The 15,254-nt window shown below is 49.0% G+C and overlaps 1 protein-coding gene across 8 annotated transcripts in view; it reads right to left on the minus strand.

Moving 5' to 3' along the window:
• UNK (unk zinc finger) overlaps window positions 1-15,254 on the minus strand; it is a 33,864-nt gene that overhangs the window by 9,981 nt on the left and 8,629 nt on the right. For all 8 annotated transcript variants that reach the window (XM_033846678.2, XM_073798264.1, XM_033846679.2 and 5 more), the window contains 6 exons: window positions 4,022-4,231; window positions 2,819-2,995; window positions 2,548-2,678; window positions 1,840-1,975; window positions 1,173-1,290; window positions 99-183 (listed from right to left, as the gene is read on the minus strand). In XM_033846678.2, the coding sequence (XP_033702569.1) occupies window positions 99-183; window positions 1,173-1,290; window positions 1,840-1,975; window positions 2,548-2,678; window positions 2,819-2,995; window positions 4,022-4,231 (857 nt within the window). The remainder of the gene's footprint in view (window positions 1-98; window positions 184-1,172; window positions 1,291-1,839; window positions 1,976-2,547; window positions 2,679-2,818; window positions 2,996-4,021; window positions 4,232-15,254) is intronic.

The raw sequence follows: 15,254 nt of genomic DNA on the forward strand, positions 1-15,254 counted from the left end.
ACAGGGGCCCACTGCTGGCTAACACTGAACTTAGGGGGAGGGGGGACGGAAGGGGAGGGTGGAGAGGGCACTGCCCCAGGGCAATGGGAACAGCATACGGTCTACGTGGGCGAAGGCGCAGAAGGGTCCTCGGGGACAGCTGCCCGACTGCTGCATGTCGTTGCACTTGGTAGATTTATAGATCTGGAGGGCAGAGCAGAACAGAGGTGGGTCAGGCTTGGGCAGAGAGAGAAAGGCAGCCAGGGGTGCCTTCAGCATGGCTGGGTTAGCTTAGAAATCTCTCCTTTCTCCTCCCCACCCGATGCCGCTTCCTTAAGTCTCTCCCTGCCAACTGCTTACTCAAGCCAGAGTGAGCAGACACTGCCGCCCGCATGCCAGGGACCACCCCCCTCCTGTGGTCACAGGCCCAACCAGCCCTGACCCAGCTCTCACAAAGGGATCTTCTCCATGCTACTCTCAACTCATGATCTTGGCCAGGGCTGTGACCTTCCAATGTAACTCTGGGCATTAAGGGAGCCAAGTTCACAGGCAACACCCATCCACCCTGGAGCACTCTGGGTTGGGATCTACGCTGGGCCTAACTTTCTACCCTGCTGTCTGTAGCCCACATCACGTAGTTTCCGTCCGTGTGTCTATCTCAGGGTGTCCTGACCTCCATGGAACCAAGGGAAGGGACAGCACATGCCTCTACATACCGTATGTGAGACTGTGGCACTGACAGAGCCCAGGCCACACCGTGGGGCTAGGGGCTGCACCAGCGAAGCTGCTGGTACCCTAGGCCCTCATATGGTACAGGACAACGGTAAGGGGATTTCTTATTTTTTAAATCTTGATGCTACGTTAAGTACCACAAGTGGTGCAAAGCCCAGAACGGCCAAGTCACCATGCCCAGTGCGTGCTCTCCCTATCAGGGGGGCTCAGGGAAACAAAACCGGGGGCCAAGGGCTGCTCGGTGAGTGTGGAAAGCTGCCGAATCAGGGTGTGGGGCTCCTTTACGTACTGCCCGGGGGGCAGCCTGCGGCTACAGATCCCTCCCAGGATGGTGTCAGGATGGATTCTGCCAGCATCGGCCCGGACCCTCCTTTCCTTCCTCCTTGCTTTCCGAAGAGGATATGTTAAGCTACCCCCAACCCTCGAAGGGCCGCAGCTCGGGCGCCAGCTCCAAGGCCCACCTCTGGGTGGAACTGCTGCTCCGTGCGGGTGTGGCAGTACTGGCAGGAGTCTCCGTTCTCACACTTGCCAGGGTCACCCCACTCATCCCCGTGTTTTACGTTCGGACATGGAGATGACCTGGTTAAATAAGAGGGTGGGGTCAGATGGACGCAGAGCGGATCTGGGGGAGCCAATGAGATCGCTGCTGTTCAGGGCCCCTCTCTGGTCTCCCGGCTTTGCACAGCCAGGCTCAGAAGTAGGAAACATCAGCGGCAGAGTGAGGGCCTTACTGGGGCCAGAAGCCTGGCTTTGCTTCTCTGGCCCAACCTGGCTGCATCACCAAGAAGGACACTGTTTTGCTCGCTTTAGCCAAGTCCTCCCCCCGAGCACTGTGCAGCCCAAGGAGAGCCAGGCTACAACCACACCACAGCTGGGCCCTGGCAAACGCCCCTCAGGATCCGAACTAGAGGGGCTTCTAACCCAAAATCCTCATTTCATGCCAAAGGAGGATCCAGGAAGGCCCCCTATCGTTCAGCTATCCTGACCATTCTCTCCCCTCGTACCTGGGTGCTGTGATTCTGTGATCCCCAGGGCTGGCCTCCCTGAGAGCACAGTGCGAGCAGCCCCTGCAGTGATCCCTTCCCTGCCACCCTCCCTCCCACGGCTGGCCTGCTTGGGCCAAAGGACCTGTATTTGTGTTTCCGGGGACTCCGCCGCCGGTCCTTGCTGTTGTGGTAGTAGGGACAGGCATAACCCTGGCGGCACAGCCGTGGGGGCTTCTTGCACGGCTCCGTCTTATAGTTCCCCAGCACATAAGCGGTCTCTGCACAGGGGGCCAGAGGCAGGGGTCAGGTGGATGAGGCAGGGGCGGGGCGCGGGGAGGGGAAGGAGAAGCCACTAGGAAGGAGTCTAGAAGCCGAGGCTTTTGTGAGAGGTATGAGCAGGGCCACCTCCTCGTGGGCCAATGCCAAGACTGAGACCCGGGAGAGAGGTAAGGAGGATGCCGCCGTCCCTCACTGGAGATACTCACAGCTCACAGAGTTAAAAGGGCATCCGCAGGAGGGTTGAGAATACACCTATGTGTACTCATATACGTGTACGACTGTGTATGTGTGAAAGCCTCCTGACGGAATTTAGGGAGCACCTGGGGTGACGGGAGCAGGGCAAGGTGTGTCTGGGGAGACTCCCCCAGAAGTGCCACCGGATGCCAGGGCTGCAGTTGGCGGGATGTGAGGTGGGATGAGGGGGCAAGTGCCTCCCAGCAGAGGCGGTGGCTTGGGCTGGAGAAGGCAACAGGTGGTGGTGAGCCATGTCCTCAGAGCAGCCATGGGGAGGAGGGGGGGAGGACAGACAGCTGGTGGGAGGGGGCATGGCCATTTGTGTGGCCACCTTTACCTTGCCACCGAGGCTCCTCACTGAGGATTTTTTCTATCATGGCGTGGCTTGCGGCCCCAGCCGACTGGCCCTCTATGCTGCCCTCTACTGTGGTCTGGCCGTTCTGCAAGGCCTCCATTGCCTGGAGCTCCCTGGGAAGAGAGGAGAGGACAGAGAGAGCGGGGAGAGGGCATGAGGAGGAAGGAACCAGAGTGCCAGCCCTGCACTCTGTCGGTGGTACTCACCGCGTCTGCAGCCAGGCCCCCACCCCGGCCCTCAGCCATCAGCCCACCTGATGTCGTAGACAGGGGAGCGGAGGTCATGGGGCCCATGAGCAAAAGCGCAGTGCAGGCCGTTTTTGGTGCAGTTGCCTTTTGAGTCTGTCTCGTGGATGCAGATTCCAGTCTTATAGTAGCGCAGGTGGTACCTGCGCTCAGTGTCCCCTGTGGTCCTGTGCAGGAATGGGCACCTGAAACACAGCAGCAGGGGTGGGGGTCACTCACCTTCGCCCCCTGCAGCCTGGGCTACCAGCCGTGCCCTTCCCTGCCCGTTGAAGGCTTTCTCATGACCCAGTGGGTGTACTGATGGTGGGTCAAAGAGGCAAGCAAGTGACGAGTCCTGCTGAGGTAACAGAGCCACCCTCCCACTGCCAGTGGGTGCTGTAGCCCAAAGTGGGCCCTGAAAGGCCTGGCATTCCCACTTCAGCTTCTCAAAGACTACTCAGCCAGTGCCCTGGGCTGTCCTGAAGAGAAGCTCCAGAGGGGGGCACTCTTGGGAGAACAAACACTGCCTAGGTCAGGGGTCTTCAGAGAAGCAAACGCCCTCGGGCCCTGGGTGCTTCATGAAGCTGGGGGGAGGGGTGAGCAAGCCTTTGACCCCTGGGAGAAATGGAAGAGCTGGGTCGGGTGGTTCAGTGAGGTGCACCCACAGAACACCCCGCAGTGCCTCCGTCACCACCTCCGCACGGCTGAGACACTCGTTAGGCAGGGTCAGTAAGTGCTCCCTCAGTGACGTTCCCAGGTTTGCCACCTCATGTTTGTCATGTGTTATGCCCTATCTCTTCACAGAGCTTTGTGGCAAGATATTTAGGGTCAGCAAAAAGGGAACTAGAGAGGCTGTATGTCACTAAACAGCCAGCCTTGGTGGGAACTGCATGGGATGGAGTGGGCAGTACGGGCTGGGGAGAGGGTCCTTGTGACCTGCAAGGGACCAGGCAAGAAGGCCCAGGAAGCCACTTTGGTTCAGATGTGGCCCTTAGGCTTAGCAGAAGAAAGGCCTGTGTAGGGCTTCCCAAAAGTAGGGAAAGGAGAAAGGGTCTCCCCCAGATGATGGCGGGGTCTGAACCCAGGTCCAAACCATAGGACGGTGGGCCAGGCTGCAGCAGGTCCCCAAAGGCAGGCTCTGGCTGGCTTCTTGGACTCTGACTGGACTATTGTGAGGGCATCTGATCCAGGAGGCAGGGGGCTCCTCTGAGGGCAGGCTGGGCAGCACTCACTCGTCGCCCTCCGGGCAGAGGCCTGTGGCCTCGTCGTACTTGGTGCAGTAGACGTCGGGGCTGTAGTTGAAGGTGCCGTCCCGACGGCGGATGGACCGGCGGCGTCGCTGGTTCACGAAATGCCAGTGGAAGCAGGTGTAGGGCCGATGCTGAGTACATTTGTGTTGCACAAAGAGCGGGCACTGCTCAGTGCGGAATTCCTTCAGGTACCTGCAGGGAGAGCCCCGAGTAGGGTGGACCAGGAGCGGAGAGGTAAGTCCCTTGTTTCCCAGCAAGAAGTTGGCCACCAAGTCCCCCAAGGGCCCTACTCTGGGGGGGCTAGTTCAACTGAGACACCAGAAAAGACCCAGAGCTAAGGCAGGCCCTCAGTATCAGGATCCTTCCTAATACGCAGGTCCCCAGCCAGCCTGAAGGGCAGAAACCATAGACCACAAGGGCCCTCAGTGGTCAGCTGCCTCTGCCACGGTGACCAGAGGAGCGCTTCGTCAGTGGCTTGCTCTCTGAGCGCTCCCCGAGGTTTCCCAGGCCAAACCACTGATCACAGGGAAAAGGCTGCACACCAGAGCTCGAGGAGCCTCTCCTAAACTTCCTGCAAGGGTCTCTGCTGCCCAATCTGCCTGCCAATTCCTGGAGGCCTCACTTGTCTCAGGAGCAGGGCTGGGGCACAAGGCCAAGGGCCAGGACGGCTGCTGCTCTAGAGCTGAGAGCCCAGGTCACAAGGTGTCCTTCCGGACCACTGACACAGGTCATCACTGTCCTGTCCGCTGACCTCCTTCCAGAGACACCTCCTAGCATTACCCAAGTCTGTTTGTGAAGCTCATGTTGGAAGCATCTGAAGAGACTCCCTCTCAGCCTTGCCTCCCACAACAGTCTTGCAAATGAGTACCTGCAGCAGCTGAGGTATTCTATTTCTGTCCTAACCTGGGGTTGGGGGCTCTGTCTGTCTCCCAGCCTCCTCCCAACCTACATCTCTCTCCTTTACTCTGCATCTAAAAACCAAGACAGGGCTTCCCTTGGTGGCGCAGTGGTTGGGAGTCCCCCTGCCAATGCAGGGGACGCGGGTTCGTGCCCCGGTCCAGGAAGATCCCACATGCCGCGGAGCGGCTGGGCCCGTGAGCCATGGCCGCTGAGCCTGCGCGTCCGGAGCCTGTGCTCCGCAATGGGAGGGGCCACAACAGTGAGAGGCCCGCGTACCGCAAAAAAAAAAAACAAACAAGACGACCCAAAGCTCCTCCCCCCACACCACCCAGTGGAGGGCCTGACCCACTTACCCCCTTACAGAACCAAACCACCCATCCGTGTTTTCATTCACTTTGTGTCCAGGTGGAGGGATTCTTAGATTTACCGCCACTGCCCCCCCACCCCCCGACACACACACACAGACACACCGTGGGCACAAGCAGGCAGCCCAGTTCTCTATATTCATTCCTTCAAGCCCTAGCAATGAAGGCAACAAATGGCTTGATAGAAGGCATTTGATGCCAGTGAGGAGGATGGTTCTAGAAGGCACAGAAGGTTGTGTGCAGAAGGGAGGGTGGAGAGAGCAGCCACCTGGCGCTGGAATGCCTGGGAAACAGGCGAGAGGGTCCAGCCCATGTCTTTGGCTCATGCCAGGATATGCAGGGCCTTATCAGTCTGGGCATGTGGAAGGTGTGGGCACAGGTAGGTCCAGGGCTGAGACTTTCCAGACAGGTTTTCTTTAACGCTAACGAGAGTGCTGTAAAATCCTCCCAGACAAGGGGAATTGCCTGGCAGTCCAGTGGTTAGGACTCTGTGCTTTCATTGCCAAGGGCCCGGGTTCAATCCCTGGTCGGGGAAACTAAGATCCCACAAGCCATGTGGCGTGGCCAAAAAACCCCAAATCCTCCCAGCCCTGAAGTGCGGAGAAGTGTCCAGGCGTGTGTACTGGGCAGGGGGAAGCTGGAGCTGGGTGCTCCCTAAAGAACACAGATGGGGGTTTAAGGGGCAGTGAAGCTCCCAAACAGCATCCTATTCGTTCAGCACCTATTTACTGAGCACCTACTAGGTGCAGGCATGGTGGTGAGCGCTGAGGACACTGACGCAGCAGGTCCTTATCCTTAGGAAGCCCATATTTTCATGGGAGACACACCAGTAACAGGTGGAATCAATCAACTGTGGAAAAGGTTATGAGGAAGGTTTGCAGAGGGCTCTTTGGGAACCCAGAGGAAGGATCCTTGACCCAGGCTGGCACAGAGGAAGGGGAAAGGGAAGGAGAGGTACTTGTGGGTGAAGAATGTGGGAAGGGTGTTTTAGGCAAAGGGAACGGTACGAGCTTAGCAACAGTATGCCTAAGTCAAAGAGCTCCAAGCGCCTTTGTGGAATGTGAGTGGGGTAGAACTGAAAAGGGAAATGAGGATGACGTGAAGTGTGGGAGGAGCCACATTTCAGGGATATCATCTCCAGGCTGCAGATATATTCTGAGACACTGGGTTGAAACCTGGAAGGCTCCGTAGAGCCTCTCACAGCCCCTCTGACGTTGGAACGTAAGGTCTTCCTGTCTCCCTCTCCGTCTGGTTATAGACAGAAATCTGCCCTGCGTGCTGTACACAGGCACAGCATGTGGCAGCATCAAACCCTGGCGCTGAGTTGGGACACCAACCCCCAAACTGCCAGACTGATCTCTCCTGCGCAGCACATACGCTACCTGACTCCTGACCCACAGGAGACTAACTCAGGAGGTAACAGGTAGGAAATGGGAGCGGATGAAGCTGATCCCAGGGCCAGGGAAGAATGAGAAGTATTGACAGTTAGGACTGACAGACTAAATACAGGACATCCAGTTAAACTGGAATATCAGATAAATCAAATATTTTGTGGGACATGCTTATACTAAAAAATTATCCATTATCTGAAATTTCAATCTAACTGGCATCCTCTTTTTTTTTTTAAAGCACAGCTTGGGTTTCTTCTTTTATTTATTTGGCTGCGCTGGGTCCTAGTTGCAGCACACGGGATCTTCATTGCCACGTGCAGGATCTTTAGTTGAGGCATGCGTGTGGGATCTAGTTCCCTGACCAGGAACTGAACCCAGGCCCCCTGCATTGGGAGCACGGAGTCTTAACCACTGGACCACCAGGGAAGTCCCTGGCATCCTCTATTTTTGTTTGCTAAATCTAGCAACCCTAAGAGTGGCATCTGCCTGCTTAGTAATCAATGCCTCAGTAAAAACCCAGGGAGGCAGTCCAGAGAAGTGACTGTGGACACAGTCTGTCCTCTCGGAGAGAGTTCCTGGCAAGCCTGCTTCTCTGGGGCAGCCATGTCCACAGTGTTACCTACAGATGCTACGGCTCCAAAGGGCTCCAGCTGGCAGAGGTGTCACAGAGGAAAGACATGGAGGCAACAAATTACCTCATTCTAAGCCTCTTCATCTCCATTCCCACCACCATGGGTCAGGCACTTGGTACCTCTTAATAAACCGGTCTCCTTGTATCCGGCCTCTCCCCTGTCCAGTTTATGTTGCACAGTACTCATCATTCTTCCCAGAACCCAAATGTAATTTTCACTTTCTTAAAAGCCTTTAGCTTCCACGAGTAGCCACTGATAAAGACCAACTATTCGGCCTGGCATTTCAAGCCCTACACATCTGGTCCAATGAACTCTTCCAGCCTCATTTCTCTTGAATCCAGTAACACTGGAGTCCTTGGTGTCTTGCAAAGAGATCTTTAACTTCCCTGCCTTTCCTCATGTCCCCTTCCTCACCTGTAGAAATCTTTCAAGGCTGAATTCAATGGTAATTAATCTTCTGATGCCATCACTTCCATGAAGTTTTCCTTGACCTCTACCTATCCTCCCCCTCCTGCCCTTGTCTCCAGCTAAGTTATCATCTCTAAGCTTTTACAGCACTTTCTCTGGACATTTCTTATAGTCCTTATCCTGCACTGCATATTAATAATGTGTATGTTTTCCTCTATTACTAGATTATAAAGTCCTTGGCAGCAAGCATGTAATAACCCAGTACAGTGACAGTTTGCTGAATGAATGTAACAAGAAGTCACACAAGAGGCAAAGTCTACAAAGGTATCAACAATTTTATGATGCCGCGCACAGGCAGACATTGAGAGCTGGAAGCTTAATCCTATTCCCTGGTGAAAAACACTACAGTGCAGGAAATTTGTAACTCTGCAGACAGGGCGGACTGTCCTGCAGAAAAGCCTCTCACGAGGGAAGGGGCCAAATGACTGAGTCTAGGCCAGCAGAATACCCACTTTCAACCAACAATAATCAATGAGAGAAATGTCTAACCTTCTGCTTAAGCCATTAACAGAACTGCGCCATCCTCCACCTGGGAACCAAAATGTTTAGTCAGAACTTCCCACTCTCCCTGTCCCCCTCTAACCCTGTGCTCACCAGCAACGCACTGCCCAGACAGCAAGGAGAAACGCACTTAGCAATCACTCTTTTCTACTTTCATGGATTGAAATGAAACAAATTTTCAGTGGAAATGAACTGTCTCCATTAAGCTCCAACCGATCTTTCCATTTTAAAGGTTTGAAAGCATAAGATCGAAGAAAATAGGCTGAAACTTACTCGTTCCAATTCAACCAGCTCTCAGGAAAACCAAGAAGTCCTGGAATCCCTGGTTAGGAGAGAAGACTCGCCAACCACCCCTGCCCCACTCCAAGATCTGGGGGGCGCACAGGGCCACAGAGCTCAATTCTTCACACTTCCATCTCCCAGGAATACCCGCACTCAAGGATAAAAGACAATAAATGTGGACTAGCTTCAAATTGCAAGGCCTCAGTGACCTACTGTGGCCAGGATGAGTCAAGAAACCACTCAGGCCCTGAATCAGTAAGAGTTGATGGAAAAAGCCACATCTTCGTCCTTCCCAGGAGAAGGATCAGCGAAGGTTGGAGGAACACTGAGGTTGCTCAGAGTCTCACCTTGACTAAGGAGCAGCACCTGCATTTGTCCCAACAGGGGCTGACTTTCAAAGTTATCTTTCACTCCTTTTTAGGACATCATATTAATTATCCTATTAATGGTTTATCTGTAAATGTAAAGGATCATTGTGCAAGTAACATGCCCACTTACAAAAAGTTTTTAAATGTAGAAAAGGGGGGACTTCCCTGGTGGCGCAGTGGTTGAGAATCTGCCTGCCAACGCAGGGGACACGGGTTCAAGTCCTGGTCCGGGAAGATCCCACATGCCGCAAAGCAACTAAGCCTGTGAGCCACAACTACTGGGCCTGTGCTCTAGAGCCCACGAGCCACAACTACTGAGCCCGCGCACCTAGAGCCGGTGCTCCAAAACAAAAGAAGCCACCGCAATGAGAAGCCCGCGCACCGGGACGAAGAGTAGCCCCCGCTCACTGCAACTAGAGAAAGCCCGCGCGCAGAAATAAAGACCCAATGCAGCCAAACAAAAATAAATTTTAAAAAATATATGTATTTTTTAAAAAAGGACGAAATCACCCTTAATCCCACCACGAATAATGCTAGACTTTTGGTTAATTTTCTCCCAGTACTTTTACACAAATATAATCATAATGTATCATATTACTGAACTGCTTTATAAAACTAATACCTTTCCCTAAAAACTTTTAAAATCAAATACATGCAAACATTTTAAAAAAAATCAAATGATACTTTCAATATTTACTGGATTATCTTTACTTTCCAAAATTCTAAAACAGCAAAATTCAGGCTACTTGAAATCAAAATTCAATCACTTGCCCCATTAAACCAACAGTGATAACATAAGCAATTAACAATATATGCAGTAAATTACATCACTTTTTCTTTTTCTAAGACTTTTTTGATGTGGACCATATTTAAAGTCTTTATTGAATTTGTTACAATGTTGCTTCTGTTCTGTTTTAGTTTTTTGGCCGCAAGAGGCATGTGGGATCTTAGCTCCCTAACCAGGGATTGACCAGGGATCGAACCCGCACCCCCTGCATTGAAAGGTGAAGTCTTAACCACTGGACCGCCAGGGAAGTCCCTACATCACTCTTAAGGTGTTAAATCAAGTGCTAACTGCTACCAGCTCAATTTCCAGCTAAACTTTATTTTTGGGGCTGTACGCTCAGCTTGCGGGATCTTAGTCCTCTGAGGACCAGGAATGGAACCCACGCCCTTGGCAGCGAAAACACAGAGTCCTATTAACCGCAGGGAATTCCCTCCAGCTGAACTTTAAATCCTATTCTAAATTGTCTCACTTAATAGCTTTATCTGTTTGGGTGTTTCACTCTCCTCTGGGTAGGAGGGTGAGCAGAATTTGAATAAACTGAATAAACAGAAAAGTATTAGAGATGACTGTTAGAAACACTACATAAATTTATTTTTTTAATTATTTATTTTTATTTATTTTTGGCTGCATTGAGTCTTCGTTGCTGCGCGCGGGCTTTCTCTAGTTGCGGGGAGCCGGGGCTACTCTTCATCGCGGAGCACGGGCGCTAGATGCACGGGCTTCAGTAGTTGTGGAGCACAGGCTCCGTAGTTGCGGCTCGCGGGCTCTAGAGTGCAGGCTCGGTAGTTGTGGCTTGCGGGCTTAGTTGCTCCTCAGCATGTGGGATCTTCCCAGACCAGGGATTGAACCTGTGTCCCCCGCACTGGCAGGTGGATTCTTAACCACTGCGCCACCAGGGAAGTCCTTTTTCAGTTTTTTTCCAAGATTTTTTTTTTTTTTTTGACATGGACCAATTTAAGTCTTTATTGAATTTGTTACAGTATTGCTTCTGTTTTCTGTTTCGGTTCTTTGGCCGCAATGCATGTGGGATCTTAGCTCCCTGGCCAGGGACTGACCCCGCACCCCCTGTGTTGGAAGGCGAAGTCTTAACCACTGGACCGCCAGGGAAGTCCCAAAACCACGTAAATTTAGAGGCAATGGGGAGGACGTAGCTGACGTTTTAATCCATATCTATCTAGTTCCCCCCTGCTTCTAGAATCGTGCTTAGCATGGCCTCACTCTGACTCTACCTCCCCTGCTGCCACTGACCTGCTCCTCTCACCAACAGCAAGCTAAACTCTACAGCAGGGTCAGCAAACCTTTTTCTGTAAAGGACCATAGAGTAAGTATTTCAGACTTTGAGGGCTAAAAGGCCAAACTGAGGATATTACGTACGTACTTACGTAACAAGAGAAAAAACAAATTTCCACAGATTTTTTATTGGTGAAAATAATAATTGGCTATAATTTTTGGTAACACAGGTCTACTAATAAGAATGGACTTAGGGTGGCAGGAATAACATTTGCAAAGTTGGGGGTCCCTTTCACCAAAATTGGTTACGAATGTTCATCTGTTAATGTTGATTCTGTAATAGGATTTTACTTATTTCGCCGTTGAAGATGTCTTTCACACCGATAGGTACTGACAAATGCTGTTATCATTCTACAAGCATGATTTTAATTGAGTATATTGCTCTTAGAATACATTTATAGAATTCTACTGGTGTCTTGATACTTTTTTAAATATCTTTATTGGAGTATAATTGCTTTACAATGTTGTGTTAGCTTCTGTTGTATAACAGTGAATCAGCTGTAAGTATACATATATCCCCCCATATGATGCTTTTCTTTTAACTACTTCCAATTGAAGGTTTGGCATGAACTCATTTGCAAAGGTACATGGATTTTGAAATATGGAAATTTCCTTTGTATTCCTATCAAGATGCAAAATCACTGCTCAAACTATAATTTGTGTTCAGAAATCATATCCATGGTAGGGACTTCCCTGGTGGTCCAGTGGTTAAGAATCTGCCTTCCAGTGCAGGTACGCAGGTTCGATCCCTGGTCGGGGAACTAAGATCCCACACGCTGTGTGGCACTGAGCCTGCGCGCCACAACTAAGACCCGATGCATCAATGAATGAATGAATGAAATCACATCCATGGTAAATTTGTGTAGGGATAGAGATCTCACCTTTGTTTTAACTTCTGGCAGCAGAGGAAGTGTGTAAGGTAGTTTGACATGACATGTTTCAAACGTTAGTTGTCAAAATGACTTTACTGCAACATAAGGTCTGCGTATAAGTGATGTTTTGTCTTGTAATTTTAGGGTGAATTCATTAAGAAACATTATCAAGCCTGCAGTAAAAGCTAACTTCCAAAGCCATTCAGCATTCGGTAATAGTGGTTGAGAATGATTCTTCTTTCAGAAAAATTTCAATCTCAGCCCTGAACTCAAAAAATTACAAGAAAACTTCACCACTGCTAAGCTATCTAGTTGTGTAGTAGGGCATGCCAGAATATTCAGCTTTTATTTTTGATAAAAATTCATGGAATTGAGGATTGTTAAGTCCACAAGAGGGAGTGAAGCTCATCACTGATCCTAGCAGTTCAAGAACTCATGACAGATTCGAATACTTTCCAGAGTCCCTGCTGATGAATACAATGAATAACCACAGGCTTTAAACACCTTATGTTTTCATAAGCTTTGTAAATTTGTCCAATTAAATCTTTTTCTGCTCCACACATATTCCTACCATCATCAGTTGTAACAGATATCAGCAGATTATACTTCAGGCCGTAGTGAATTAAGTGTTTTCTTAATGTTTTTGAAAAGAAAATATCCTCAGCTGTAGTTGTTTTAAGTAGACTATTCATAGAAGCTACTTCTTCAGTCACTTCATACGCGGCACTGACTTCATGAATAAAACAGTAGCTTCTGTTGACACATCAAGAGCCAAGAAAAACCACACAAAATCATTTGCCTTGTTTTCTAATTGACCACTGATGTTTTTCCCATTGACCTCAACATTTTGAGAAATTGTTCTTGCTGAAAGGCTAATGCTCTTAAACAAGTTTGTTTTCTCTGGACATGTTTCTTCAGCTTCTTCCCTCAAACATAATTTAATTAATTCTCTATCCGTAAATGGCTTTCCTTGCTTAGCTAACACATGAGCCACTCAGAAACTTACTTCAGTTATAGCCTCGTTTTCATTTTTGTGAAGAAATTCTGCTGTAATGAAACAGTCTCTTTAGAATTTTCTGATTTTTCTGACCGTTGCCTTCCTATGAGTTGGGAATATTGTGACAACTACATAGTCTGGTAATGTTAATGGATTCTTTCAGCACAGCTTTTTAATTACAGATAGCTTTGCCAACTAATTCAGTGACAAGAAAATCCACACTCCCGTGCCCTAAAAACACGACATTCCAAGTCCATTCTTCTCTTCTCGTTTTGACGTGATACTTAGGCACTGGTAATAAAGAATAAATAAAACGTTGTGGTATGCTAACACACATGGCGCCGGAAACACTGTCAAGTTGTAACTGTGTCACCATGATTTGTAGCGCACTGAAGAGCAAGGCAGAGCAACAGTCTGGTCTCCATCAGAACTACTGAACTCTGTGGTTAAACTGCAAAAGCAGCCATAGACAATATCTAAACCAATGAGCGTGGCTTCCAATAAAGCTGTATTTATGGATGCTGAAAATTAAATTTCTTTTTTTTTTTTTGGGGCCACACGGCATGTGGGATCTTAATTCCCCAACCAGGGATCGAACCCACACTTCCTGCATTTGAAGCACAGAGCCTTAACCACCGGACTGCCAGGGAAGTCCCGAAAATTAAATTTCATATAATTTTCATGTGCCATGAAATATTCTTTTTCAACCATTAAAAATGCAAAAACTATTCTTAGTCCACGGGCCATACCAAAGCAGGTAGCAGGCTAGATGTGTCGTATGAGCCATAGTTTATTGACCTCTGCTCCACACACCATAGCCTCCCCTCATTTTTGACCTCCATACTTTCAATCATGTTGCTCCTGTGTCTGGATCGCCCTTCTGGCTTCTCTCTGCATAAGAGTTTCCTGCCCTGCCAGTGGTATTAATTGCCCTCTCTTCCATGTTTCCACCATACTGTGTGAATACAGCAGGTATGGCCCCACCACAGTTGATTTCAACTGCTTTGTATACAGCCAGGTCTATTCATCTTTGTACCCCTGCACAAAGCCAGCTTGTAGCAGGTGTTCAGGACATGTTTGTCCAAGAAAAAGCAAAAGTGTTAAAGCAACCCAAGTGGTACAAGCCTGGTCCACAGCAGCTATGCACTAACCCAGCAAAACACAGACAAGCAACTTAGAGCTTCTCCTGGCAATTAAGAAATCAGTAACTTCTCTAGCTACTTTGCCCACAAAGTCTGCACAGCCTTGTTCCTCACCCTCAACACTAAATTTAAGATCTTCAGCTTCACATGCAGACTAGAAAAGCAACCAGTGGGATGGCTCACTCTGTAATTGCTGCTGAGAATGTGCAGAGATAAACAGAGATGTATTAAATTCCTTTTTCTGTTTCCTCAAACAACTAAAAGGTATTATGATGACTATTTGGCAAAAGCTGGGTACAAACTAGAGATATATTAAGTGAAAGAAAAAAAAATATATATATAACTGGACAATTAGGTAAACTATATGCAGAAAGAAAAACTGGAAAGAAAACTACACCCAGTATTATTGATTTTAGTGGTTATCGTGGCTTTTCCAAAATTAAATGAAAGATATATGATGCTAATAAGTCAGAAGAGTTCTTTTAAGTTAAAAGTGAACTGTGGTAAATCTTTTTGTAAAACAAATGACTATTAGAATGTCATCCTGCTTATGATTTGTAAAGTCTGATTGGATACGTATGTAAAATGGTCAGATTTGAATAAAAAGGCACATAGGCAAGACAATGATGGCCTCTGGAGAAGCAACAGGAAGAGATGGTGTGTGCTCGGGACTTGATCCCAATGTGCACAGTGAACAGCAATCTGTGAGCCCAACAAAAAGGGGGCAACAGACAGAGCTGACAGTAGAAACCCACCCCTGACACCTCGCAGACTGAAGGTCATGGCTCTGCTCCTGGGGAGCCAGCTGCTCTCCTGGCTAGTCAGTGGTCACTGCTCATGAGACTCACACAGGGGTAGCAGAGATCTGGCAACGTGACAGATGTACCCATATCCCTAATAAGCCACCGCTGTTCATCTTTATTACAGCTAGTCTTATTAAATCCGAATTTCATCTATTTCAAGCAATAATCAAGCTTTATCACGGAAACAGAATCTTAAAATGCAAGAAATGGTCCTGTTCTTAAATATTGCTTAATGAAATCTAGTCACAATGTGATAGGATTCTGAAACTAGCAAAGGAAAGAAAAAACAAAACAAAAAACCCAAAAAAATTCCAGTCACTGTCGAAGACAACACTGTGGTGTCCAAAGGCTCAAATGACACTTATTTATAATCTGTTTTCCATATTTATATTAACCCTACTGGCTACTTTATTTTCC

The sequence above is a fragment of the Tursiops truncatus genome, chromosome 20, assembly GCF_011762595.2.
Source record: "Tursiops truncatus isolate mTurTru1 chromosome 20, mTurTru1.mat.Y, whole genome shotgun sequence".
In the NCBI taxonomy this organism is placed as follows: domain Eukaryota; kingdom Metazoa; phylum Chordata; class Mammalia; order Artiodactyla; family Delphinidae; genus Tursiops; species Tursiops truncatus.